The sequence below is a fragment of the Paroedura picta genome, chromosome 4, assembly GCF_049243985.1.
Source record: "Paroedura picta isolate Pp20150507F chromosome 4, Ppicta_v3.0, whole genome shotgun sequence".
Classification (NCBI taxonomy): domain Eukaryota; kingdom Metazoa; phylum Chordata; class Lepidosauria; order Squamata; family Gekkonidae; genus Paroedura; species Paroedura picta.
The window spans coordinates 48412119-48426341 of NC_135372.1; the positions used below are offsets into that span (position 1 = coordinate 48412119).

At 42.0% G+C, this 14223-nt stretch overlaps 1 protein-coding gene across 5 annotated transcripts in view; it reads right to left on the reverse strand.

Annotated features, from left to right (window-relative positions):
* Positions 1 to 2619: 2619 nt before the first annotated feature.
* Positions 2620 to 14223, reverse strand: part of LOC143835311 (complement factor H-related protein 5-like) — a 74164-nt gene continuing 62560 nt past the window's right edge. For 3 of the 5 annotated variants that reach the window (XM_077332717.1, XM_077332714.1, XM_077332718.1), the window contains 3 exons: positions 12732 to 12914; positions 7199 to 7395; positions 2620 to 5859 (listed from right to left, as the gene is read on the reverse strand). In XM_077332717.1, coding sequence (XP_077188832.1) covers positions 7199 to 7395; positions 12732 to 12914 — 380 coding nt within the window. In that variant the 3' untranslated portion in view covers positions 2620 to 5859. The remainder of the gene's footprint in view (positions 5860 to 7198; positions 7396 to 12731; positions 12915 to 14223) is intronic. The other 2 variants (XM_077332715.1, XM_077332716.1) reach the window with 2 other exon arrangements.

A 14223-nucleotide genomic window follows, 5' to 3' on the forward strand; every position in this document is an offset into this window, starting at 1 on the left:
TCCTGCAATCTTAATCCCAATTTCTGACCCATCTAACCCTGCCTTTCTCATAATGTGCTCTGCATACAAGTTAAATAGGTATACAGTAGGGATGGTCAATCTGTGGCCCTCAAGATGTCCATGATCTGCAATTTCCATGAGCCCCTGCAGGCATTGGCTGGCAGGGACTCATGGGAATTGTAGTCCATTGACATCTTGAGGGCCACAGTGACCACCCCTGGTATACAGCCTTGCCGAACTCCTTTCTCAATTTTGAACCAATCAGAGATTCCATGTTCAGTTCTCACTGTTGCTTCTTGACCTGCATATAGGTTTCTCAAGAGACAGATAAGATGCTCTGGTATTCCCATCTCTTTAATAACTTGCCACAATTTGTTGTGCTCTACACAATCAAAGGCTTGGGCTCGCCACGGCACTGATAAAACTGTTCTGACCGAGCAGTGATGTCAGGGCTCTTTCAGCCTCACCCACCCCACAGGGTGTCTGTTGTGGGGAGAGGAATGGGAAGGCGACTGTAAGCCGCTTTGAGCCTCCTTCGGGTAGGGAAAAGCGGCATATAAGAACCAACTCTTCTTCTTCTTCTTCATAGTCAATGAAGCAGAAGTTCTTCTGGAACTCCCTAGCTTTCTCCATGATCCAGCATATGTTGGCAATTTGATCTCTAGTTCCTCTGCTTCTTTGAAATCCTGCCTGTACTTCTGGAAGCTCTAGGTCCACATATTGTCGGAGCCTAGCTTGTAGGATTTTGAGCATAACTTTTCTAGCATGAGAAATGAGTGCAATGGTGCGGTAGTTTGAAAATTCTTTGGCATTGCCCTTCTTTGGGATTGGAATGGAAACTGACCTGTTATAACTAGGAATGTGTTTATTTGAGTTCAGGTCAAAACTATTTCAGTACATCCCAAATCATTCAAATCCCAGGCCCATTCCGCACAAGTATCAATTGTTTACACTAAGCAATTCCGGAATTTAAAATAGTGGAATTCGGCGTTATGCATACCTGCCTTTGTAGTTGAATTCAGTAGCGTTGCAATCGTTTCCCACAGGTTTCCGGTCTCGGCAAAAATCAGGAAGCATTTTTTCTACACTTTGTTCCGTCCCTGTCCATCACTCAAACGAACAGCCAATGGGCAGCAGTTATCATGCTCCCGAAAAGCCCCTTTCCCTTTAAGACAGGTTTAAAAAAAATACACATACACACGTTGCAACGAATTTGCGTTGATTCATTGCAACGGAGAGACCCATCTAGCTGGCAGGTGGTGTATGAGCTGGTGATTCATCATTGCCACACTCCCTGAGTGAAAACAAAATCCCCTCCCCACGTGCACGGGCACGATTTTCGGCCGAAAATAAAGGGAACTTGCAAACGGGGCTGTGTTGTGCTTGGGGACTTAAAGCAGCTTTGTGGAGGGACTGCAGCCGGAGAAGCCTCGCTGGATGAATGAAGGCTTGCCGGTTCGTTGCTCTCTGCTCGCTCCGAGAAAAAAAATGGCGATCGCTTTGCCGGAAGTTCAGAGGAGAGAGCCAGGGGGATGGACTTTGCTGAAACTGCAACAATGAGAACGCACAGGTCTTTTTTGGAACTGCTGCAGATTGCTTGCAAGAGTGTAGTGCTTTTCGGAGGGTGAATCCACTTTTTGGGATTTCCCTTTAAGCGCTACAACGAAGCGCTTTTTGCTGATAGTTTTCAGGAATGTGGCAGATTGTGTGCGACGTTGTGCATAACTGCAAATTAGTAGCGATTACAGTTTGCCACACTCCTGCTACATTAAACCTGTGCAGAATGGACCCCAATATCAGAGTAGGGAAAGACAAATTTTTCAGTTCTGAGGCATCTAAAGGGACCTAGATCCTGTTAAATGTCTCCAGAGCTACCAAACAGTCGATCCACAGAGGGTGTGGGAGGCCAATTCAAAGTTCTCTCTGTCGATCAGGTGTTTGTCAAGCTCCATGGGATCAGCTGTGAATTAGAACCTCGAAACACAAAACACACAACCCTGCTGTTCACACCGAGAAATGATTTCCATAGTCATCCAGCAGCTCTTTTCCTTCTCTTTTCTCTCTGCCTTTCTGTTCAACTACCATTAATCCTTCCAGACCCCTTCCCCCTCTCTCCCCCTAACCATACACCATGAAAATTGCTGACGGAGCATGTGAGCTGTTCTGCTCCCACAGAGCAGAATGAGAGCTCTCTTATTGGCAGCCAGTGCTGCCTGTCAAGCTTTGGAAGGCCATTATTGGTATTTCCCAGAGCTGCAGAAGTCTGTTGCCCTTGTTGTTTGATGATCAATTAATCAACAATAGTATTTCTGCCATGGATTCCATAGACAAGCCTCACCACAAACTGCTGAACTGAATAAACTGAACTGAATAAAACTATGTGGAGGGTCATGGAAGGCTCATGTGAGCGAGATCGTACAGACCTTGCTATCATGACCCATGTAATTTTTATGGCATTTGAAGATTTTGTGCACTAGATTGTGCCCATCCCTAGCTGAGATCATAACCTATTGGTCTTTGTTTACAAGCTTCAGGTTGATGTGAGTACATGAGTGGTTAATTTGCAGAGGAGTAAAACTATTTCTATGGAGATTGGGAAAGGTTTTCTTGCACTGTCACTTCATAAGCAACAAAAATGATACACTTTTTAATTTAGCAATACAAATAATAATCTTATCATTTATTTTGGACAAACAATAAGGTAGAATCTGCAGGTTAATAATAAAAATTAATTTCATTTATGCATATCCAGCATATTCTGAAATGATGCCTAATTCTCATTAATATTGCACTGTATACAGTCATAAATATAGTTTGTTGACTGCTGACACATTTTCTTCCTTTCATGGCTTTATATGTGTAATGCTTTTAAGTGTGCAGCTTTAAAATTGGACCAGATATAGGTCTACTATCATTAGAGATGCCAATATCTAGGTGAGGATCTTCCAGAATTACAGCTTGTCTCCAGATGACAGATCAGAATCCATGGAAAAAATTAATGCTTTGGAGAGTAGTGTCTGTGGCATTGTATCCTACAGAAGTGCCCATCCTTCCCAAGATCCACCCCAAATCTCCATGAGTTTTTTCAGCCTGAATATGGCATCTCTAAAAGAATCTCTTGTGGCGCAGAGTTGTAAAGCAGCCGACATGCTGTCTGGAGCTCTGACCATGAGGCTGGAGCTCTGACCATGAGTTCGATCCCAGCAGCTGGCTCAATTTTGACTCAGCCTTCCATCCTTCTGAGGTCAGTAAAATGAGGGAGTAAAATGGTAACGACTGGGGAAAGAAATAGCAAAAACACCCCGTATTGAGTCTGCCATGAAAACACTAGAGGGCATCACCCCAAGGGTCAGACATGACCCGGTGCTTGCAAAGGGGATACTTTTTATGGCATCTCTCCCCTTTCCCCATCCCCTGCCTGGTGCCAAAGAGGATCTAACAACCCTAAGCCCGATGCTATTATCTTGACAAATGCTGCAAGTGTAGCTCCGATTATGTTTCCAGTTCTGATTCCACAATCCATTGTGTAAAACTACACACATAATTCACCAAAGATATCATTAAAAATCAGCTTGGGTATGACAGTGTTTGAAAGAAGCGAATGGTAATTTTTGAAGACTGAATCTTGCTTTAAAACAACAGTTGCATCCTTCTCTTTTGTTCATCTTAACAATCCTGTTAAATACAAAGTAAACATTAAGAAAAAATAACATGCATCCATTTTGTGACAATGCTGTTCATTGGTACCCACTCTTGATTTGTAGTTGAATAGAGCTTTTTAAAAGTACATTTATGGCATTGGAATGGTCCAATATACAAATATTAGTACACAAGCATTATAAAATGATTTTTGCATCTTGGAATGTTTAGTCAAAGAAACATCTCACCCTATCATGAAGTGATCCATTCTCACTGATACCTATTCCTTTTATTTAAAAAATAGGTAACATATCAAAAGTCAGGAACCCTGTAAATATTTGTGAGGCAATAACTTCTGCAGACCTACTTGTAAGGTTGTATTTTGTAGCCTGGGACACACAAGTAGCCATGCCACGAATAAGAGGTATCTAACACAACTTCTATTTTTTTATTATTTTAATGAAGTTTAATGGGGAAAGGAAAATGAGGAAGAGACAGCAAGAAGAAAAGAGAGATGGAAGAGAAGGGAACAGGCAGGCAAAAAATGAAAAATTCAAAGTGAGAAATAAAACAGGCATAGCAAAAACGAGGCTTGGCCCATGACAGTCTCAAACGGAAAGCAGGAGAAGCCTGGATCATTAGCGCCAGAATAGATCAACACTGGCCTATAGGAATTCAAACGTTGTACATTTTCAATGTTTTAAATTGAAAAGTGCCTTGAATACCTTGGCAGAGAAGTAGTAAGTAAACAGTAGCTATGTAAGTTAATAATTAAATTAAAGTGTTGCAGTTTGGTGATTGAGGTGGTAGATATGAATCTAAAGGTTAAAATTTAAAACATCAATAAATCAAGATAATATACTATATATTACATTACTCAATAACACATGTGTTATTGAGTAATGCAATATACAGTATATTATTGTGATTTATTGATGTTTTTAATCTTTAATCTCTGCTCTTTATTGTAATAAATATTTGTATTTTAAACTTTCCTTCTAATGCAACTTTTAGATTCCTAACTTCTCTAGCTACGTTGAATATTGTTTCCCTTTTTTGTTTTGTATGAGGTAGTAGACAGGACAGAAAAATCTGAGGAACTTTGACATCAATCTGAAAATCAATTTACTTTCACAAGGGAATTTTCCTGCTACTGAGACGAAAAAGCAATGTAAGTACCTAGATGCATCTTAGATATTCCACCCTGAGGTGGGTTAAGTGGGACGACACTCTCAATTCATGTAAGGCATCCCATAGCTTCTTGTGATCAACACAGTCAAATGCTTTAGAATAATCTATAAGGCATAGATAGATGGCCTTTTGATATTCATGTGTTTTTTCAAGAATCCAGTGCAAATTTGCAATGTGGTCTTGGGTGCCACAACCATGTTGAAAACCAGCCTAGACATCTGGCAGCTGAGCATCAATGGTTGATTTGAGATGGTTCTGGATGATTTTCAATAAGATTTTACATTTTTATTTAGCAATAAAGACAAATGTCTGTTATTTGTTCTGGACAAACATGGAGGCAGAATCTGCAGGTTAAATAATAACAATCTGTTTCATTTATACATAGCCAGCATATTCTGAAAAATATGTCTAATTCTCATTGATATTTCAATTTACAGAGTCAGGAACATACTGCTTTGTTGACTGCTGGTACATTTTCTTCCTTTTATAGCTTCATATGTGTAATATTTCGTACTGTGCAGCCTTAAAATTGGACAAGATATGGTGGGCTAAAGGGAAAGGTATCCCCTGTGCAAGCACTGGGTCATGTCTTACCCTTGGGGTGGTGCCCTCTAGTGTTTTCATGGCAGACTCAATACAAGGTGGTTTGCCAGTGCCTTCCCCAGTCATTACCATTTACCCCCCAGCAAGCTGGGTACTCATTTTACCGACCTCGGAAGGACGGAAGGCTGAGTTAACCTTGAGCCGGCTGCTGGGATTGAACTCCCAGCCTCACGGGCAGAGCTTTCAGACTGCATGTCTGCTGTCTTACCACTCTGCGCCACAAGAGGCTCTTATGGTGGGCTACTACCATGTTATTATAACATTTCCAATTCTGACTCCATGATCCATTGTGAAGACATCATTCACCCAAAAAATGATAACAAAATCAGCTTGGGTATGGCAGAGTTTGAAAGAAGTGAATGATGATTTCTGAAGAACAAATCTTGCTTGAAAACATCACTTGCGTCCTTTTTTGTCTTAATAATCCTGTTAAATAAACAAGAAAAAATTCAGAAATACATTTTGTGACAATGTTACACATTTGTACCTACTCTTGATCTGTAGCAGAATGCAGCTTTTAAAAAGTATATGTATGAAGAATATCAAAAGTATTATAAAATAGTTTTTGTATCTTAATACGTTTAGTTAATCATATAAATATATCAAAGACACATCTCACCATGCCATCTAGTAATCTATTCCCAGTATTCATTTATTTACTGTATTTATATACTGCCCTCCCTGAAGACTCAAGGCGGTTTATATGAAACAAAAAACGATACAGGTAACTCCATTTGTAGTAATAATGAGGTGATAACAACAATGACATTAACATAATAACAATAATAACATTAAAGAATGGTGGAAACTGCAAAGAGTATCAGTTCAACTCATACTGAGGCCCAGTGGGTAGGGCAAATTTGTAGTGGTCATCATAGGAAGGGAGGCTTGTGGGCCAGTGGGAAGTGGTGGTTTAGGTTGACTTCAACCAAATGGCTGGAGGAAGAGCTCCCTTTTATCACATGGCATGTGTGTTATATACCCAGGAGATGCTAAGATTGTCTGGCTGCCAGACAAGTGACATTTGGAGGTGGTTTCCAATTACCTGCCCCTGGGTCGCAACCCTGGTATTCCTTGAAGGACAGAAAAGGAGTCATGTCATGAACAAGAGGTATCTAACACAACTATTTTATATACATTCATGAAATTTAATAGGAAAAAAATGAAGAAGAGACAGGAAGAAGAAAAGAGAAAGAAAGAAGAGATGGAAGAAAAGGGAACAGACAGGGAGAAAGAAAAATTCAAGGTGAGGAATAAAACAGGCATAGCTAGCACCAACATGAGGCTTGGCCCATGGCAGCCTCAAATATAAAGCAGGAGAGCAGAAGACTGGATCATTAGTTCCAGAACAGATCAACACTGGCCTATGGGAAATCTAACATTTTACATTTTCAATCAGTCATTTTGAATTAATGTTTTAAATCAAAAAGTGCCTTGAATGCCTTGGTAGAAAAGTAGTATGCAAATAGAGCAGTTAGAAGTACAGAATAATAGAGTTAGAAGGGACCTCCTGGGTCATCTAGTCCAACCCCCTGCACAAAGCAGGACATTCACAACCCTATTGCTCATCCAATATAGCCTGCCACTCCCTTGAACCGTCACAGAATCAGCCTGTTATGGAAGTTAATTAAATAATGTTGTAATTTGGAAATTGAGGTGGTAAATGGGTTAGAAAAATCTGAGGAACTTTGACATCAATCTGAAAAGAAATTTACTTTCACAAGGGAATTTTCCTGCTATTGAGATGAAAAAGCAATGTAAGTACCTAGATGCATCTTGGATATTCCACCCTCCCTTTTATACATTGTGTTCTGAATGGAGGAGATGCTGGATCTGGACCGTATCTCCATTTGCACACAAACTCCACCATATCTCCAGATTCTGAATATAATTTTGGAGCATATTGCCATTTCAACTGAATGTTGTTATTTGACATATCATCTTCACTTATTGTACAAGCCTCTGTAAAAAAGAACAAGAAATTGTATTTTTGACACAACATAAGAGCCCTGTAGGATCTGATCTGGTCCATCTAGTCCAGCTTCCTGTCTCATGCAGTGGCCAACCAATTCTTCTAGAGACCAACAACAATGCCACCTGGCATCGGGAGCCAGATGTTTAGTGCTTCTGAATGTGGTTGTTACACTCAGCCACCACTCAGTTGGTGTACAATGAATTCTCCATGAATTGATTTAACCCTTTTTTTTACCTCATCTAGTCCTGTGGCCATCATTACACCCTTTTGCAGAAAATTTTATATTTATATCAGACACTGTGTAAAGAAGTATTTCCTTTTTTTCATCCTGAATCAACATCCCATCAGCTTCCTTGGATGCCCTTAAGTTCTAGGATTGTGGGAGAGGGAGAAAAATGTCCCTTTGTCAACCCCCTCTACCTCATGCATAATTTTATAGCCCTCTATCATGCCCTCTCCTTTATAATTTCTCTTCTAAATGGAAAGGATCCACACTCTTCAGCCTTTCCTCATAGGGTAGGTGCTCCAACCCTCTAATAATGTTTGCTTCCCTCCTCTGTAGACTTTCCAGCTCTGTGATGTCCTATTTGTGATATGATGACTACAGAATACACTAATTGAGGCCATGCCACAGACTACAAGGGCATTTTGAAGATGTCATCCATTCAGTCATGTCTGACCACGTCGATTCTATAGGAAAGTCTTCGCAATGTGCTCCTATCTCTGACTGCTTCTTTTAGTTGGTTCATGGTCATCCCTGTATCAGCTTTGATCGTGTCAAGCCAGTGGATCCTTTGGCGACCACGTTTCCTTTTGCCACTGACCATGCCGAGTATTAATGACTTTTCTAGTGAGTTTGATTGCATGATGTGTCCAAAGTAAGTGAGCCTTAGCCTTAATATCTTGCCTTCTAATGACATAGTTGGTTTGCTCCTCACTAAAACTATCTTGTTGGTAACTTTGGCAGTCCATGGTATTCGCAGCATTCATCTCTGACACCATAATTCTAAAACATCTATTCTCCTCCTGTCTTCCTTCTTTAGGGTCCAGCTTTCATATCCATAGGTTGTTATGGGGAAGACAATGGCATTGACTAGCTGGCACTTTGTATTAAGGCTGATATCCTTACTCTTCCATCTTCGGTTTATGCCTAACATTGCATTCCAGCCCAGTGTTATTTGCCATTTGATTTCATGGCTGCATCTACCACTTTAATTGATCATAGAGTCAATTGTGACTTCAAGTAGTTGTCATGATCTTGATCTTTTTGATATTTAGGTATAGTCCCATCTTTTCACTTTCTTCTTTTAGTCTCTTTATCAGGGTCTTCAGATCACGCCCCGATTCAGCAAGGAGTGTTGTATCATCTGCAAAACGGAGATTATTGATTTATGACCTCCAATTTTGACTCTGATCGTAGATTCTTCCAGATTAAGCTTCCACATAATTACCTCTGCATAAAGGTTAAAAAGAAAGGCTGGTAAGATACACCCTTGTCTCACTCCTTGGCTGACCTTGATTGTTCGCACTGTGGCCTCCTGGTTGGTGTACAATGAACTGATGAGGTGGGTTAAGTGGGACGACACTCTCAATTCATGTAAGGCATCCCATAGCTTCTTGTGATCAACACAGTCAAATGCTTTAGAATAATCTATAAGGCATAGATAGATGGCCTTTTGATATTCATGTGTTTTTTCAAGAATCCAGTGCAAATTTGCAATGTGGTCTTGGGTGCCACAACCATGTTGAAAACCAGCCTAGACATCTGGCAGCTGAGCATCAATGGTTGATTTGAGATGGTTCTGGATGATTTTCAATAAGATTTTACTTGCGTGGGAGATCATGGCTACAGTTCGATAGTTTGAGCAGATGTGAGAATCACCTTTCTTTAATAATGGGATAAAAACAGACCTTTTCTAGGATATTGGCCAGGTGCCAGTTTCCCAGACTTTTTGGCATAATGCTGTGATTGCTGCTGGTGGAACACATCTGAGTAGTTCCACTGGAATGGTATCTATGCCAGGAGCCTTATTATTTGGGAGCTGTTTCAGAGCCCAGATCACTTCTTCTTCCAGTATAGGCGGTTCCGATTCATGTTGGATGTTTTTTGGCTGGTGACTGAGGCACCTTGATGTTTGCATATAATTTGTCTGCATATTGTTGCCATCGATCCTTCATGTTGGTTTGGTCAGTCAAGTCTTTTGCATTCTTATCTTTGATGGTCACTTTATGAGCAGTGAAGCTGCTCCAACTTGTTTCACCTGAACAAAGAGGCTTCTGGTGTGGCCTCTAGTACATTCCAGTCGCTTGCATTGTTGTGCCCAGTACACTTCCTTATCTGGTCTAGCAGCACATTGAAAATCTGCTTTTAGCCTCCAGAATTCATCTCCCATGCAAGCAGCTTTTGCTGCTCTTTGTTTTTCAGCAATTTTGATGGTGTCAGATGTTAAGCAATTTCATGTTCTTTCCTGTTTTTTGTTCTAAAGCAGCTTCTATGATATTAGGCTGAAATTCTTGCCACAATTCCTCAGGTAGCTTCTCAGTAGTATCAAGCAGTTAGAATCTGTTCTTCACTTCTATGGCATATGTTGGTGGAATCTTGGTGACATCAAACTTCTTTGGGGGTACATTTTTCTTGATATTACGTAATCTGACTTTCAACTTGGCCACCAACAGTTCATGATCAGAGCCACAATCTGCTCCATGAAATGTTTTTACTGCTAGAACGGAGCTCCGCCATCTCTGACTGCAAAGGATAAAATCGATCTGATTATGGTGTATGCCATCTGGAGATGTCCAGGTGTATAAACGGCGTTTCGGTTGTTCAAAGAAGGTGTTAGTCAGTTTGTTATTATACTATGGGCGATTTTATGATCAATCACTTGCCTTTTTCACTGCTGTAACATACTGAGATGATACTTTCAACAAGCTATCTACAGCAACCTCAAGATCTTTTCACTGTCAGTACAAGTTCAGATCACATTAGCCTTTACATGAAGTTGAGATTTTTTTTGTCCTAACGTGAATCACTTTATACTTAACAACACTGAACTTCACTTGCTACATGGTCACACAGTTTGTGGAGGTCCTCTTCAGGCCCTTCATGGTCTGCCTTGGTTTTCACAATTCTGGATAATTCTGTGCCATCTGCAAACATGACCACTACATTTCTTACCCCTAATTCAAGATCATTTATGAATAAATTTTAGTTATTGATTGGATATGTTTCCCACCACTCCCAGACTAACTGGCAGGTTACAGGATAAAAACTGCACAATAAAACCCCAATTAAAACCCACCCATAAAATCCCCAGCAGCAAAATAACTAAAACTCCAAGACCCCTCCGTTTGGCATCAGCACAACAAGACCCCCAAATTGTGCCTTGGGGGGATGTTAATATGGGGTAAACCTGATGGACTGGCTGTGCCAAGGAGGGGCCTGCAGATCTTCTCTGCAGTGGCCTTAACCAAATGCCTGGTGGGAGAGGTCTGGCTTGCAGACCCTGCAGAACTGTAAAAGCTCCAAAAGGGCTCTCAGGTCTTTATTCCATCAAGTTGGGGCTAGAATCGAAAAGGCCTCAGCCCTGGTTGAGGACAGCCTCACTTCTTGTGGGCCATGAACAAATTTGTATCCACAGAGCAAGGAGCCCTGTAGGGGGCATAAGGCAGGCCCAGACCATGTATGGCCATGAAGGTCAGTACCAGAGTTTTGATCTGATACACAGCTGGCAGCCAATGCAGCTGCCTCAGAACAGGTTGGATAAGGGTTCCCTAAGACGTTTATGTAAAGACTCAAGCAGTTGCATTCTGAACCAGTAGTTTCTGGATCAAGGACAAAGGAAAGCCCATGTAGAGAGAGTTACAGAAATCAAGGTGACCATTGCACCGTGGTCTAGTGCTCTGAGGACAATTAAGGCACTAGTCGCCAAGCTTAGTGAAGGTGGAAAAATGCCAGAAATAAGGAACAGACATTCAAGGGATGCTCCACATATCAAAGCCCCAGTGAGGCAGCAGACAAACAATTTATGGTTGACCACATGGATTATAACCCACATCTAATAATGTGAGGACAACCAATCCACCACTATCCAGCTGGTGCCGGAGATCACCCGTCAAGGCACTTCTTTACCCCATGGCCGGGATGGAAGCTAGAATGGTATGGGTTGAGCACTTACGTTTCATCCAAGAATGCTAGGAGCTGGTCCACAGTGGCCCTTTCAACCACCTTACCCAGAAACGCAAGATGCAAGGCTGTGAGTTGGCCAGATCCCATGGATCAAACATTGGTTTCTTCAGCAAAGGGCAGACCACCACCCCCTGAATTGACCCTGGGAACTCCCCCAGATGAGAGGGAGAGATTTATAATATCCTTAAGGCAGTGGTTCTCAACCCTGGGGTCCTGACCCCATTTGGGGTCACCTGGCCCATTCTGTGGTGTCCCCAGGTTGGTTGCCGTGGTGGCATTTTGCCACCTTCACTGCCACTCACCTTCATAAGTATGTGGCAGGATGCTCTTAAGGCTTTGTTGTGAGTCTTCCTCCACACTCACTCTAGGCATCTCACTTCCCTTCTCCTCTCCTGAAGCTCCTTCATATATCAGGGAGGTGTTTGAGGTAAAGGTGGAGAGGGCATTGGGAGACAATCTCATCAATGGCAGCAGACAAATGGGAAAGCCATTTCCCACCAGTACCATCATCCTGTCATCTTGAGGCACTAGGTTCCACAGAACATTCAGGAAGCCAGAAGGGTCCATCATTCTCCACAGGTGTGCACAAATATGACTGTAATCCAACTAGGGAAGGAGGGCCTTCAGGGCATAGTGTCTGATCATGGGACAACATCTTCCATCAGCAGATCCACTTCTACCACTGTGCCAAAGATTAGGTCGAGAGGGTGGCCAGATTGATGGGTGGGACCAGCAACAAAATGCAGGAACTCCAAATTCATGATGGCTGACACCAGATCTGATCCAAGTCCCAGGGATGTCAAATCTGCGTGGCTGTTGAAGCCCCACTCCATTCTATCCAATGGGATGGACTCTCCAGTGGACAGAATGGAGAGATGGGGGCACCCTCTTTTGGGATCTCTGGACGTGTACCATATGGTCCAATCATTGTGAAATTTGGAGGGGCATCAGGGAAGAGCCTGCTAGAGCTAGCCTGAATGTTTGGAGGCTGTAACTAGAACCACCACCCCTCAGAAGAGTTGGGAACACAAGACTTCCCATTAAAGTTAATGGTGTCATTGACTTTAATGGGTACCGAAGCTGAATCGGCTAGATAGGGCCCCTGGTGCACAAGTATACTTACAAACTTTCCCATACCTATGCATGTTGGAGTTTTTGTCCAGAGACCGTTTTCACAACGCACTTCAGCAGTCCCATTCATTACATACAAGTTTTGACATTTATATCGCAGTGTTGTGCCTGGTAGATAGCTCGCCTGAACAAGGTTAAGGACATCACCATTTTGAATAACAGGAGGACGACCACATCTTCTTTCAGGATCTGTAATTATTCAGTATCTTAGAAACTTGTTTTGGATAATGTCTAATTTGGCATTGACTGGAATGCACAGATCGAGACTCCACATCAAGCATATCAGCATTTTTCTAATGCTCGTTTTCAAGGTGATAGTTACAAGGCATAGTTAGTAGCATGGTCTAATTAAACACAAAAATTGCAAAATATTTTGAGCTTTTTCTTCTGCGGTTCTAGGACACTGCTTGAAAAACATTCTGTGTGAGATGAACTTGGTTGTTCCTGCAAGGTCCTTCTTAGAATTTTAAGATTAGATATTTAGGCTCATTAAAACCAACTTGTTTTAACTGTTTTGGGATCCCAAGTTTGCATTCTAAGATGTATACATTGAAACAAAAACTGTGGGCCAGACTCAGAGTGAAGCAAATATGTACAGTCAGCCAGCAATCCCCAACCTTTTTATGGTTGAGGACTGGCTCCAGGGGTGGGGAAGAGCCTGCAGCCCAGGCGCCGCGCATCAGCGCCCCCTGGTGGTGAAAACGTGCATGTGCATTTGTGTCCGCCAGCATTCCAGCGGCCGCGCCTACCTCTTCCCCCCGGCTCTCGCACCCGCTTTGGCGACTGCTTCTCTCATGGCCTGGTGAGCTTCTCACTGTGGGGCGGGGGAGGCAGGTGTAGCTGGCGGCGGCCCATTACCAAGGCCTTCACGGCCCGGTACCGGGTTGCGGACCAGGGGTTGACAACCACAAGAAATGGTTACAACATCACTGAAACAGAAGACATTCTGGCATGTCTGGCAAACACCAACCCCCCCCCCCCCCCATTTTTCAGGTGCATATAAAAGTTGTCTTATACCAATATGCAACAAGGTTCCAGTATTGAATACATTGTTTCACCTTCTCATTTTCACAGCATATTACATCTGAAAGAAAACGGAATGTGAAAAATACAGAAAATACAGTCAAAGTCAATATAACATGTAGAACAACTCCCCATGCATTTAATGCCTTCTGAATGCTTACCAGCACACACAACAATTCTAGCTTCCAAAGGGTATCGCAACCTGCACTCTATGCATCCAATCTGTAGCTCTTATGTAGACCCACAAGCCAACATAGTATATACATCAATCCTAATAGTCCCCAGATGGACGAAGTAAGAGTTAGAAATAAATAGCTGAAGCCAATTACCTAAGTTGTGGCTGCAATCAAGCTGTCAAACTAATTGACATTAGATTTTATTTGACATCTGTCAGAATAATAACTGATCAGAACTTCTTTGACAGCTGTCAATATACAGGGCTATTTTCAAAAAGTTTTAAATCTTCTTTAACAGG